We start from the raw sequence: 14,754 nt of genomic DNA, 5'->3' as shown, positions 1-14,754 counted from the left end.
CCTCAACCTCCTGAGTAGCTGGGATTACAGGCACACGCCACCATGCCCAGCTAATGTTTTGTATTTTTAGTAGAGACGGGGTTTCAACATGTTGACCAGGATGGTCTCGATCTCTTGTCCTTGTGATCCACCCGCCTCGGCCTCCCAAAGTGCTGGGATTACAGGCTTGAGCCACCACGCCCAGCCCTGAGTGTTCTAAACTTTATATGGTAAATAAAAAATACTGAACAAGGCAAATAAAACAAGATAAATGTATTCCAAGAATTAATATTCAATCACTCTTAGGTACTGTTACTTCTTAGAGCATTAAGATACTTTGCTATATTGTTGATTTAGCCAATCTAAGATCCCAATAGTCAATCAGAATAAAGTTTTTTTGTTTTAGAATATTTACACACATCGTAATGTAATTTTTTTCTTTTTTGAGATGGAGTTCCTCTCTTGTGGCCCAGACTGGGGTGCAATGGCCTGATCTTGGCTCACTGCAACCTCCGCCTCCCAGGTTCAAGCTATTCTACCTCAGCCTCTGGAGTAGCTGAGATTACAGGCACCTGCCACCATGCCTGGCTGATTTTTTTTAGTAGAGACTGGGTTTCTCCATGTTAATCAGGCTGGTCTTGAACTCCCAACCTCAGGTGATCCACCAGCCTCGGCCTCCCAAAGTGCTAAAATTACAGGCGTGAGCTACCACACCTGGCCTGTAATGTAATTTAAATAAAATGTCAATACTAATAAATTTCTTATAGAAAATGTAGAAAATAGGTTGGGTGCGGTGGCTCATACCTGTAATCCCAACACTTTGGGAGGCCAAGGCAGGCGGATCACTTGTCAGGCATTTGAGACCAGCCTGGCCAATATGGTAAAACCCCATCTCTACTAAAAATACAAAAATTAGCCAGGAACAGTGGCACGCGCCTGTAATCCCAGCTACTCAGGAGGCTGAAGCAGAATTGCTTGAACCGGGAGGCAGAAGTTGCAGTGAACCGAGAGCATGCCACTGCACTCCAGCCTGGGCGACAGAGTGTGACTCCATTTCAAAAAAAACAAAAGAAAAAATGTAAAAAACATTTAAACTACCTCCTAAAATTTAGAAATACCTAGGAAACATACAACTTCTCAAGATGCAGCATCATTTACCCAATCCTTTTTCAGAGTCTCTTAATATAAATAACTCAGTTCTAATTTCAACTGGCTTGTCTTTAAAATATGATACTTGATGGCAAAGAATGGGATCTTTTCAGAGTTCTGTAGTTTGTATCTATTTGAGAGTGCTGGATTGAACACATGCAGCCCATAGAATTTAAAATGTGAATACTTGAATGTACAGCATCACCTAAAACAGACAATTCTGAAGTCTTATGCCAAGCGTTGTTGAAAGGGAAATTCTCTTTCATAGGATTTTTTTCTTTATTCTCTTTTGAGGCAGTGTCTTTGTCTTCTAATGCCCGAGCAAGCATGTAACTAACTTTTCTTTGATGAGCCAAAGCTTCTTCTTTATCATTCAGCTGCATGCACAGAAATTAAATATGTACAAGTTAGTATATCACAGAATATATTCAGAGAAAGTATTGTACTATTTTATCAAAATGTTCGACCCTAATATTCATACTGATCTGTCCACCAATATGAATAAATTAGGTATCGCCTGATCCCCAAATATTATACATGTTATTGACAATTCTTTGTTTTTTTTTAAAGACAGGATCTGGCTGTGTCACCCAGGTTGGAATGCAGTGGTGCCATCTTGGCTCACTGCAGCCTCCGCCTCCCAGGCTCAAGCGATTCTCCTGCCTTGGCCTCCCAAGTAGAGCAGCTGGGACTACAGGCATACACCACGACACCTGGCTAATTTTTGTATTTTTAGTAGAGATGGGGTTTCACCATGTTGGTCAGGCTGGTCTCAAACTCCTGGCCTCAAGTGATCCACCTGCCTCAGTCTCCCAAAGTGCTGGGATTACAGGTGTGTGCCACCATGCCAGGCCGATAACCTTTTTTTTTTTTTTTTTTTTTTTAGACACAGTCTCACTCTGTTACTCAGGCTGGAGTGCAGTGGCACAGTCTTGGCTCACTGCAACCTCCGCCTCCCAGGCTCAAGCAATTCTCCTGCCTCAGCAGGTTCCACACCACCACGCCTGACTGATTTTTTTATATTTTTAATAGAGACGGGGTTTCACCGTGTTGGCCAGGATGGTCTCAATCTCCCGACCTCGTGATCCCCTGCCTCCCAAAATGGTGGAATTACAGGAGTGAGCCACCCCACCTGGCTGGTTCTTTTTTAAAAGAACAGAAGACAGTATTGAAAATTTTTCAAGTCATCTGAAAATGAAGGGAAAAGGTAGATCTATATGAAGTGTGTATTTTATATAGATATATAACATATAAAAAATATATCAACGTGCATATTTCTAAAAGAATGCCGAAGTTATTTATATGTAAAATTGCTTTCATATATTTGTATGCAAATAAATTAACATTCTAAAGATAAGTATGTTCATATAACTTGAGTCTCAGTGTCTTAATTGAGTCATCTGTGGAATGTGGGTGGCAGGACTGATTTCAGGTTGTGATGGTGATTAAGGGATATAATGTGTGAGGAAATGCCTTGAGCACTTTAGAAGGCAAGTGCAAGTCTAGAGAGATAAAGAGCTGAATGAACAGGAAGCAAATAGATTAGCTTAACCCAGGGGTGTCCAATCTTTTGGCTTCCCTGAGCCACAATGGAAGAAGAATTGTCTTGTGTCACACATAAAATACATTAACACTGGCTGGGTGCAGTGGGTCACGCCTATAATCCCAGCACTTTGGGAAGCTGAGGCGAGCAGATTACTTGATGTCAGGAGTTCGAGACCAGCCTGGCCAACAGGGTGTAACCCTGTCTCTACTAAAAACACACACACACAAAATTAGCCAAGCATGGTGGTGGGTGCCTGCAGTCCCAGCTACTTGGGAGGCTGAGGCAGGAGAACTGCTTGAACCCAGTAGGTGGAGGCTGCAGTAAAGAGAGATCACACCACTGTACTCCAGCCTGGGCGACAGAGTGAGACTCTGTCTCAAACAAACAAACAATCTCAAAAAAAACTCACAATTTTTTTTTTTTTTTTTTTTTAAGATGGGGTTTCACCATGATGGCCAGGCTGGTCTTAAACTCCTGACCTCAGGTGATCCACCCACCTCGGCCTCCCAAAGTGCTAGGATTACAGGTGTGAGCCACCGTGCCCGGCCCCTCATAATGTTTTAGGAAAATTTATGAATTTGTGTTGGGCCACATTCACAGCTGTCCTGGGCTGCATGCAGCCTGCAGACTGTGGGTTGGACAAGCTTGGCTTAACCACAACCTGCAAAAAAAAGAAAGCAAAGATACTAACCAAATCTATGAGCATCTTAAGGACCTCCTGAGGACTGTCCTGATCTTCCATCCTCTTAGAACTGTTTTCTGAAGGCAGCATACCCAAGAGTCTCTGCCCAAAGGTCTTCTTACTCTTTGATGATAGAGATCCTAAAATTGAACATGAAAATCCAGCTGAGACATTAAAATACCTTCACTGATATTCTCCCAGCAAAAGAGGTAGCTACAAATTAAGGCTTATTAATTCCTAAGTCAGCCTGGAGGTTGTCCTCTTCAGGAGACCTCTAGGACACGTGAGTCTGGCAGCACAGTGGGCTGTGGTAGGCAGAGCACAGCCTACAGAGCCAGGAGCAGCGCAGATGAGAGACAGCAAGAGTGCCACCCTGCTATGTGGCACAGCCGCCCCTCCACGCCAGCTGATGCAGAGGCCACACAGGAATGCAGTGCATGTCACGGGATCATCGCAGTCTTCAAGAGCAGCCAGAAATGCAGATCTGTCATGACATCTTCCGAACCTAAATGTCAGCCACTAGTCTTATTTTTGAATCCACTATGCAGACCTAACAAAACATGTCTGCAGGCCACAGAAGCCCTCTGAACCATGCAAACTCTGCTTCAGAACCAAAAAGACCTGAACTTGAATCCTCGTTTAGCCACTTAATAACTGTATGACCTGGGACGAGTTTTCTCAGCTTTATTTCCTCGTCTCCACAATGAGAATAGCATTACCTTCTTCTCAGGGAACTATGCCATTAAATAATAAATCACAGGGGCTGGGGGAGGGGAAATGGGGAGTTACTCTTTCACAGTACAGGGTCTCTTAAAGAAAGAGGAAAATGTTCTGGAGCTGGATGGTGATGATGTTTACATTACAATGTGAATGTACTTAATGCCACTTAAACAGTTCAAATGGTAAACTTTAGATATATTTTACCACCACAACAAAAAAAATACCAGAACTGTCAAAGGCCCTCCCCAGGTATTAGCATAATATTTAATATCTCACATGCTGACATCGTCCTTCTTCATCCATAGAAGGGAAGTAATTTGCAGAAGGTACAAAATGTGAAGATTGTATAAGGAAAATTTCAAGAATGTTTTTGGAATACTCTGCAAAAGTGGTTTAGGGGGAAACTAAGAGCAGATGAGGGGAGATCCCCTTCCCACCAATCCTTACAGACCACAGTGACTAGGGTGGCCCTGACCTCTTCCACGAGGAGCAGTGGCAAACAGAGGTCAGAGAAACTAACACTTTGATGAGTGGGTGAATCTGCGTCCCTGTTTTCAGTCTAAAAAAAGAAATAGCTTGGTGTGGTGGCATAAGCTGGTAGTCTGGAGGATTGCTTGAGCCCACGAGTTTAAGACCAAAAAAAAAAAACCCAAAAGCAAAAGAAAAAAAAAGAAGTATGCTTATAACCTACTTTTGAAAACTTGTCTAAACTGCCATATCAAAAAGAAAGTTGATATTAAAAGTGTTACTAAACATGAAAATAACCTGTAGCAATCATCCCACACCCCTTAAGATTACTGAAATATACTAACAAAATGAATTAAAGTCTTGTCACTGAGAAACTGAGAAAGACCTATTGTATAGATTTATAAAAGTTGTGCGAGATTTTTTTTTTTTTTTTTTGAGACAGGGTCTTGCTCTGTCACCCAGGCTGGAGTACAGTGGTGTGATCATGACTCACTGCAGTCTCAGCCTCCCAGACTCAAGCAATCCTCCCACCTCAGCCTCCCTAGTAGCTGGGATCACAGGCATACCACACCACGTTTGGCTAATTTTTATTTTTTTTTAATAGAGACAGGGTCTCCCTATGTTGCTCAGGCTGGTCTCAAACTCCTGAGCTCAAGTAATTCTCCTGCCTCAGCCAAAGTGCTGGGATTACAGGCATGAACCACCATGCCCAGCCAAAATCATTATTTAAAATTCTGCCTTCAGTCTCTCTCAGTGCCTCATTGGAACTCAAAGACGGGGAGCTGTACTCCTCTGAATCATATCTTCTGTGGGAATCTTCCTCAGGTTTGTCAACAGCGGAATGTGATATCATAATATAAGAAATACATATTTGGTCTCTGCCCTTGGTTCCTGAAAGAGAGCTCCTAAAATCCTAGTAGATAGGGGTGTTAGGCAAATCTTTTGTTCTCATAGCTGGTCTTTGATCCTAGTTCCTAACATATAATTCCTAAAACGTTATAATTTTCTGAGTGCTAGGAGCATCTGACACAGAGCCCCTAAATCCCTTGGAAGTTCCTGGATAACAGAAGCATCTTTTGTTCTAATTAGGCTCTTGCTGGGCTCCTGAATAGCCTCAGGATGGGGGCTGGTTGCCAGGGGAACCAATCTTTTGATTAGAAAACTAAAACTTTTGCCCGGCGCTGTGGCTCAAGCCTGTAATCCCAGCACTTTGGGAGGCCGAGGCGGGTGGATCACGAGGTCAAGAGATCGAGACCATCCTGGTCAACACGGTGAAACCCCGTCTCTACTAAAAATACAAAAAATTAGCTGGGCATGGTGGCACGTGCCTGTAATCCCAGCTACTCAGGAGGCTGAGGCAGGAGAATTGCCTGAACCCAGGAGGCGGAAGTTGCGGTGAGCCGAGATCGCGCCATTGCACTCCAGCCTGGGTAACAAGAGCGAAACTTCGTCTCCAAAAAAAAAAAAAAAAAAAAAAAAGAAAAAAGAAAACTAAAACTTTCAGCCCCAGCCCCCAAACTCCAGGGAAGAGACGGGGCTGAAACTTGAGTTCATCACCAACAGCCAATGATGTAATCTACCACGTCCATGTAATGAAGCCTCCATAAAAAACCAAAATGGTCTGGGGAGCTTCCAGAGAGCTGAGCATGGGGAGACTCCTGAGGGGTGGGGTGCCGAAGAGAGCATCCCTTCCCATGTGCCTTGCCCTGTCCATCTCTTCATCTGGCTGTTCATCTGCATCCTTTGTAAGATCCTTCATAAATAAACTGGTAAACGTTAAGTGTTTCTGGGAGTTCTGTGAGCCGTCCTAGCAAATTAATGGAACCTGAGGAGTCATGGGAGTCCCAGTGTACATACGGCCATTCAGTCAGAAGCAGCGAAGACAACCCTGTGCTTCTGTCTGGCATTTGAAGTGCAGGCCATCTTGCGGGACTGAGCCTTGAACCTATGGGATCTGACTCTAACTCCAGATAGACAGTGTGAGAATTGAGGGAAATGACAGGATACCCAGCTGGCATGTGGGGAATCCCCTACCCCCAACACCTGGCGTCAGAAGCACTGTGCTGAGTGGTGAGTGGTGTGTGAATAGCAGAACACTTTGGTTTTTCCTACCTCTTACAATGAGAAAGGTAGGAATTATGAAACATCAAATGATCATATTCTGAAGAGCGTTTTTTTTTTTGAGACAGAGTTTCACTCATGTTACCCAGGCTGGAGTGCAATGGCGCGATCTCGGCTCACCGCAACCTCCGCCTCCTGGGTTCAGGCAATTCTCCTGCCTTAGCCTCCTGAGTAGCTGGGATTACAGGCACGCACCACCATGCCCAGCTAATTTTTTGTATTTTTAGTAGAGACGGGGTTTCACCATGTTGGCCAGGATGGTCTCGATCTCTTGACCTCGTGATCCACCCGCCTCGGCCTCCCAAAGTGCTGGGATTACAGGCTTGAGCCACTGCGCCCGGCCAAATGATCATATTCTTAAGTGCTGAAATGAGTATGAATCCAGCTCTCGAGAAAAATGCAGCTTTGTCTACATAGCACTATCCTAATGGCCAAGCTCCATGAAGGGCTGCGGGTTTTGCATGCAGGCGACAGGATCTGACAGGCTTTCATGAGATGAGGATTACTTAATCCTGACTTTGCCCTTCTTTTCCTCTTTCTCCCATCACTTTTCTTTCCACCTCTAACAAAGAAACAAATATTTACAATCTGACTTTCTAAGAAGACCCGCCTTCAATTAGCACAAAACACCAGGACTGTCCTCAAAGAGGATTTTGCAATCCAGCTGCTATCAAGGGCTTAGCTGACAGAGGAGGTGTCTGACTATATATATATATAATGTACACATAGCTGTGGTTCATGGCAGAACCAGATATTCTTAGTGTTTCCCACTGGTTTCTAAAAGGTTAAATACATGGACCATGTTAGCTTTTTCCCTGGCAGTATCACTACCCTGAGTTGAACATTAAAGTTGTACCTTCAGCTTTTATCAAGAGATTATTATAAGCCGGGCGCGGTGGCTCAAGCCTGTAATCCCAGCACTTTGGGAGGCCGAGGCGGGTGGATCACGAGGTCAAGAGATCGAGACCATCCTGGTCAACATGGTGAAACCCCGTCTCTACTAAAAATACAAAAAATTAGCTGGGCATGGTGGTATGTGCCTGTAATCCCAGCTACTCGGGAGGCTGAGGCAGGAGAATTGCCTGAACCCGGGAGGCGGAGGTTGTGGTGAGCCGAGATCGCGCCATTGCACTCCAGCCTGGGTAACAAGAGTAAAACTCCGTCTCAAAAAAAAAAAAAAAAAGAGATTATTATAGAAAATGACCATATTTTCTAAATACACTATTTTGTATTTATTGTGACATTGTTGGTCAGGTGCAATGGATCACATCTGTAATCCCAGCATTTAGGGAGGCCGAAGAGGGAGGATCGCTTGAGCCAGGGAGTTTGAGACCAGCCTGGATAACACAGTGAGACCTCATCTCTACAAACAAATACAAAATTTAACCTGGCATGGTGGCACATGCCTGTAGTCCCACCTCCTAGGGAGGCTGAGGTGGGAGGATCGCTTGAGCCCATGAGGCAGAGGCTGCAGTGAGTCATGATCGCACCACTGTACTCCAGCCTGGGCAACAGGGCGAGATCCTGTCTCCAAAAAAAATTTAAAAAAAGAGCTAAAACACTGTTGAGAATCTAGCCATTATATTTTCTCTCTTTTTTTGTTTTTTGTTGAGATGGAGATCTTGCTCTGTCACCCAGGCTAGATTGCAATGGCACGATATGGGCTCACTGCAGCCTCTGCCTCCCAGATTCAAACAATTCTCCTGCTTCAGCCTCCTGGGTAGCTGGGATTACAGGTGTCCACCACATTGCCCAGCTACTTTTGTATTTTAAGTAGAGACAGGGTTTCACCATCTTGGCCAGGCTGGTCTCAAACTCCTGACCTCATGATCCACCTGCCTCTGCCTCCCAAAGTGCTGGGATTACAGTCATGAGCCATCACACCCAGCTATATTTTCTCAAAAGTTTCGTGTCAGAAAACATTTTTAGAAATTAATTTCAGAATAATATGAATGACTTTTTCAGAATGAGTGTTATAAAACATAATATTTTCCTTTTTTCCCTTGGCTTCCATCTAAATATGTGAACACTCTAAATATGTAGCTTCTGTGATCTGCTTTTACCTACTCAGGAGTTCTGATTGAATGCTTCTATTTCTATTATTCCTCCGCATCACTTCTTACCCTTTTCAGCAAAGAAAAGGAGGAAAGCTTGGTTAACAAACTAAAATTCACAACAGCTGACTCCTATACTATTAATAATATATACTGCTTGAAAAGAAATATTTCAAACAAAATGACTACCTACTATAAAGGTTTCCTTTTATTATTTATTTATTTATTTATTTTTGTTTTTTGAGACAGTCTCACTTTGTTGCCCAGGCTAGAGTGCAGTGGTACAAACTTGGCTCACTGCAACCTCTGCCTCCCAGGTTTAAGTGATTCTCCTGCCTCAGCCTCCCGAGTAGCTGGGACTACAGGCATGTGCCATCACACCTAATTTTTGTATTTTTAGTAGAGGTGGGGTTTCGCCATGTTGGCCAGGCTGTTCTCAAACTCCTGGCCTCAGGTGATCCACCAGCCTCGGCCTCCCAAAGTGCTGGGATTACAGGCGTGAGCCACCGCGCCCGGCAACATTCCTTCTTTCATGGCAGTTTCCCTTTAATCACCTAGCACGTTTATTACAAAGTTTTTCCACTAAACGTGGTCTTATTTAAATTAAACAGAAGAGTACCAGAAAAAAGATATTCCTGTTAGATTATGTTTTGTTGATTCCAGTAGTTCATCTGCACATGTAATATCCAATGACTCCTTTTTTCCATAGTTGCTAAATTTTTAAGTAAACCACAGCCATATGTGAAGTTTCAATTATATTTACCCACATTGGATTAAGTGTGCTTCATCAACTTGGATTATAAGCAAAACAACCAAAATTTCATCTACTTATTGCCATTATAATTCATAGTTACCATCCTCTTTAAGGTGCTTCCAGTTTATCCATTTTGTTGCTTTTTTACACATTTTATCCATTTGTGTCAATCTTAGTGCCTGGTCATTTTTTCTCATTAATTGTTGCTCAAATGCAATTCTGAAAGCATCTGCCATTACGTAAGCTTCTTCTTTACTCTTCTGCAAAAGTTCCAACTGGTTTTGAAAGAAAGTTTGAGAGGTGTCAGAGGCAAAACCAGAACAATTCTTGCTGAATGCTGAATCAAATTAACATATGCAATCTCCCTGGCTAGCACCAATCGCCCTACCTAACACAAGTCTATTGCCTGTGTTTGATCTAGTTTATCTGCTTATGCTAATTAATACTTGCTACTTCTGCAATAGCAACTTACTCTGATCCAGATTATGAGCAGTCTCCCTTGTGGTACCTGTCAACTGCCTGCTAATCTAACCCCTGGACCTCCTACCACATGCAGGCCCTGTGTGTGTGTCCTGTTCAAGTCCTGGGATAAAGGGCCCAGCATGAAAGGTATGGGGATGCCAAACGCTGCATTCCAATTCAGCTTTGGGCCATTCCAGATAACACCGCTGAAAATAATGATAAATACCACCTTTCAAATACTTCTCATAGCTGACCTTGACTGTGATCAATGTAATCTCATGTTTTTCTTTTCCTTTTTTTTTTTTTTTTGAGATGGAGTTTCACTCTTGTTGCCCAGGCTGGAGTGCAATGGCGGCGATCTCAGCTCACCACAACCTCCACCTCCCAGATTTAAGCAATTCTCCTGCCTTAGCCTCCTGAGGAGCTGAAATTACAGGCATGTGCCACCATGCCGGGCTAATTTTTGTATTTTTAGTAGAGAGGGGGTTTCTCCGTGTTGGTCAGGCTGGTCTTGAACTCCCGACCTCCACCCACCTCTGCCTCCCAAAGTGCTAGGATTACAGGCATGAACCACTGCACCTAGTCTCTTTTTTTTTTTTTTTTTTTTTTGACAGAGTCTCACTCTCTCGTCCAGGCTGGAATGCAGTGGGATGATCTCGGCTCACTGCAACCTCTGCCTCCCAGTTTCAAGCAATTCTCCTGCCTCAGCCTCCTAAGGAGCTGGGACTATAGGCGCACACTGCCACACCTGGCTAATTTTTTATATTTTAGTAGAGACGGGGTTTTACCATGTTGCCCAGGCTGGTCACATACTCTGGCAATCTACCTGCCTCGACCTCCCAAAGTGCTAGAATTACAGGTGTGAGCCACCACACCTAGACGTTTTTTTTTTTTTTTTTTTTAGTTGGAGACAGGGTCTCTCACTCTGTCGCCCAGGCTAGAGTACAGTGGCGTGAACGTGGCTCACTGTAGTTGTGACGTCTTAGGCTCAAGTGATTCTCCCACCTCAACCTCCCAAAGTGCTGGGATTACAGGTGTAAACATTACCCCTCATGTTTTTCTTAATGAATGGCTACTGTCCAACTGTTGGCTTTCCTATATACTGTAAAGACTTTATTTTTTAAAATTTAATTTTGTTCTATTTTATTCTACTTTAAGTTCTAGGATACATGTGCAGGATGCAGGTTTGTTACCTAGGTAAACATGTGCCATGGTGGTTTACCACACCTAAGGACTTTAAATTCCATATCTTCAATAAAGGTAAAACATTTTAGAATTATGGTGCATGTATTACTATATTTGTAAGTGAAGACCAAACATAATGGCAGCTATTGTTTAATTAAATGTCTGGCATGTTCATGGCACTATGCTAAACATTGCATGTCTATTTCCTCTATTCTCATAACAACGATCCAAAGTAGTTATTACCCTCCACTTAATATAGTAGGAAACCTGAGAGTATCCTGTCCAAAGCCACATAGCTAGTAAATGGTGGCACAAAGATGCAAACCTAGGTCTGGCTGGTACAAAGGTTCCTTTCACTGTACTTGCTGCTGTTCAAATACATTCCATGCTTATCTCTCCATGAATCAGTGTTGCTAATCCTAGTGATTTTAAGCATAAATGTACCTTTTCCTTCTATTATGTAGTAATTTTAGGGACATGTATAGATGAGAACAATGTAAGTTTTAGGAATATTAATTATAAACTTAAGCAGATGAATTTAGGTGGCTTCAAATATCACGCCAAACACTATTTGGAGATGGAGTTTCGCTCTTGTTGCCCAGGCTGGAGTGCAGTGGCATAATCTCAGCTCACAGCAACCTCTGCCTCCCAGGTTCAAGTGATTCTCCTGCCTTGGCCTCCCAAGTAGCTGGGATTACATCTGCCACCATATCCGGATAATTTTTTGTATTTTTATTAGAGACATGGTTTCACCTTGTTGGCCAGGCTGATCTCAAACTCCTGACCTCAGGTGATCCACCCGCCTTAGCTTCCCAAAGTGCTGGGATTACAGGCGTGAGCCATTGCACCCTGCCCCAAGTACTATTAATATTTGCATTTTTGAACCAGGTAAACAAAATCTAGTTTATAAGTTAATACTATCACGTAAAAACTAAATGTAAGTTCCATAGTCAATAACTACTAAAATGAAGCTAATTATTGCAGATACGTCCATTTATTCCACTATCAGTAGAGAAACAAAACTAAAGCTTTTGTTGTTGCGATAATGCAATACCTCCAGTTTGAGCTGAAGAAGCAGTTTCCGAGTGGACGCTGCCATTCTGGCACAAGAACAGGGGCTCCCTCCAGGCCCGTGACAAAGGCAGGCTCCGAGGACTGCAAGCTTTAAATTGAAAAGCATCGCTCCCGTTACTAAGTGTCCAACTGTTTGAGCTACACACAGACACAGGGGCATTTACACACATACTCATGCACACTACTACTCAGGCATCTGATCCAAAAACACTAGAAAGGAAAAAAACTAGGCCAGGCACGATGGCTCACGCCAGTAATCCCAGCACTTTGGGAGGCCGAGGAGGGCAGATCACAAGGTCAAGAAATCGAGACCATCCTGGCCAACATGGTAAAACCCCATCTTCTAAAACTACAAAAACAGTTAGCCAGGCATGGTGGTGTGTGCCTATAGTTCCAGCTACTCGGGAGGCTAAGGCAGGAGAATTGCTTGAAACCAGAAAACGGAAGTTGCAGTGAGCCGGGATCACACCACTGCACACCAGCCTGGCGATAGAGGGAGACTCCATCTCAAAAAAAAAATATATGGAAGAAAGCTGAGACTAGGATATTAGAATACAAATGGAAATTAACTACAAATCAGGAAAAGAACGTCATGACTTAGAACACAAACAAAAGGGAATTTTGCTTTCCTTCATCTCATTCTTAAAACCTTTAATCCTGGCATCATTCTCCTATAGGTCTGAGTCCTTGGCAGGAGTTTAGCCCTACAATATGGTTCACACTAACATCCACAGCACACCTTTCCTGTGACAGTTTGGCCCCAATGCCTGGCATTCACTACTGCCAGTTTCCTCCAAAGGAGAGTCATCTGCTCAGAAATGATGAGGGAATTTTAATGTATCAGTGAGAAAAACAGTCAACCCTCCACTCCTAAAAATATAAAGAAATACGATTGGTTTCTGTGTAAAAGAATAAAACCTTAGCACTATCCAGACTTATGCCAAGAGTGAAGTTAAGCCCTGGAGACCCAGTCAGGTAGTATGTTTGCAATTCTGCTTCTAGTTTAGAGAGTAACCCTCTTCCTCACTGCTCTTGTGCTGTAAATGAGGAGGAGACACCAGAGATCAGATCTTCCTGCTTCCATCACTGACCTCTGTTATAGATTAACTGTCTTATTTTCCTATACCTAACTCAGGCTATATGACTTCCAAAGAACTTCATGGCTTATTAGTGTGGAATGTAAAATATACCTTCCCCAAAGAATCATCTTCAGTGTGGAATGTAAAATACACCTTCCTGAAAAGAAAACAATCATCTCAACTAACAAGATCTGAGCACTAAACCATACCATAAAAAGATACTGATTCTGTTAAACTTCCCTAAACATTGTCCATATACACCAGCCCAAACTTCTACATTTTAGAACACTGACTTCTTTGGAATCTGTGCTTCCTGGTCAACCGTAATGCTTGAATAAACTCTTTAAACTAGATTCTGGCCAGGTGTGGTGGCTCATGCGTGTAATCCTAGCACTTTGGCAGGCCAAGGCAGGTGGATCATGAGGTCAGGAAATCAAGACCAGCCTGATCAACTTGGTGAAACCCTGTCTCTACTGAAAATACAAAAATTAGCTGGGCGTGATGGCTCAGGCCTGTAATTCCATCTACTCTGGAGGCTAAGGCAGGAGAATCGCTTGAACTGGGGAGGCAATGAGCCGAAATCATGCCATTGCACTCCAGCCTGGGCAACAAGAGTGAAACTCTGTCTCAAAAATAAATAAATAATAAACTAGATTCTGATCCCTTTGACACTTGGTTTACGATTGTAGTTGGAAAAAAAGTAGTATAATAATTTTACTTCTTAAAAATCCACTTTAAAAGCTAACCACAAGTGGGCCGGGTGTGGTGGCTCACACATATCCCAGCATTTTGGGACACCAAGGTGGGCAGATCACCTGAGGTCAGGAGTTCAAGACCAGCCTGACCAACATGGTGAAATCACCTCTACTAAAAATATAAAAATTAGCTGGGTGTGGTGGTGTGTGCCTGTAATCCCAGCTACTTGGGAGGCTGAGGCAGGAAAATTGCTTGAACTCGAGAGGCAGAGGTTGCAGTGAGTTGAGATCACGCTATTGTACTCCAGCCTAAGCAACAGAGCAACTCTGTCTCAAAAAAAAAAAAAAAAAAGCTAATCACAAGTTACTTTCCTAACATATTCCAGTATATACCAATTTCACAGGAGCAATCTCTACAACATGGTGTGCCATATATTTTATTTATTTTGTATTTTTTGAGACAAAGTCTTGCTCTGTAGCCAGGCTGGAATGCAGTGGCAAGACCTCGGCTCACTGCACCTCTGCCTCTTGGGTTCAAGCGATTCTCCTGCTTCAGCCTCCCAAGTAGTTGAGATTACAGGCGTGTGCCACCACGTCCAGCTAATTTTTCTTTTTTTTTTGTATTTTTAGTAGTGATGGGGTTTCACAATGGTGGTCAGGCTGGTCTCGAACTCCTGACCTCAAATGATCCACCCACCTTGGCCTCCCACAGTACTGGGATTATAGGTGTGAGCCACTGTTCCTGGACTGTGCCATATATATATATATATATATATATATATATAT

The 14,754-nt window shown here is 43.1% G+C and overlaps 1 protein-coding gene across 10 annotated transcripts in view; it reads right to left on the bottom strand.

The window, feature by feature from the left end:
* Nucleotides 1-963: 963 nt before the first annotated feature.
* Nucleotides 964-14,754, bottom strand: part of CCDC125 (coiled-coil domain containing 125) — a 49,435-nt gene continuing 35,644 nt past the window's right edge. For 8 of the 10 annotated variants that reach the window (XM_032279148.1, XM_032279131.1, XM_032279124.1 and 5 more), the window contains 4 exons: nt 12,175-12,282; nt 9,574-9,748; nt 3,366-3,496; nt 964-1,505 (listed from right to left, as the gene is read on the bottom strand). In XM_032279148.1, the coding sequence (XP_032135039.1) occupies nt 1,200-1,505; nt 3,366-3,496; nt 9,574-9,748; nt 12,175-12,282 (720 nt within the window). In that variant the 3' untranslated portion in view covers nt 964-1,199. The remainder of the gene's footprint in view (nt 1,506-3,365; nt 3,497-9,573; nt 9,749-12,174; nt 12,283-14,754) is intronic. The other 2 variants (XM_032279176.1, XM_032279185.1) reach the window with 2 other exon arrangements.

Source organism: Sapajus apella, unplaced genomic scaffold (assembly GCF_009761245.1).
Source record: "Sapajus apella isolate SASKATOON/1434 unplaced genomic scaffold, GSC_monkey_1.0 scaffold1, whole genome shotgun sequence".
Lineage (NCBI taxonomy): Eukaryota > Metazoa > Chordata > Mammalia > Primates > Cebidae > Sapajus > Sapajus apella.
Note: the sequence above shows the minus strand (reverse complement) of the source record. Positions and strands in the feature narration are given on the sequence as shown.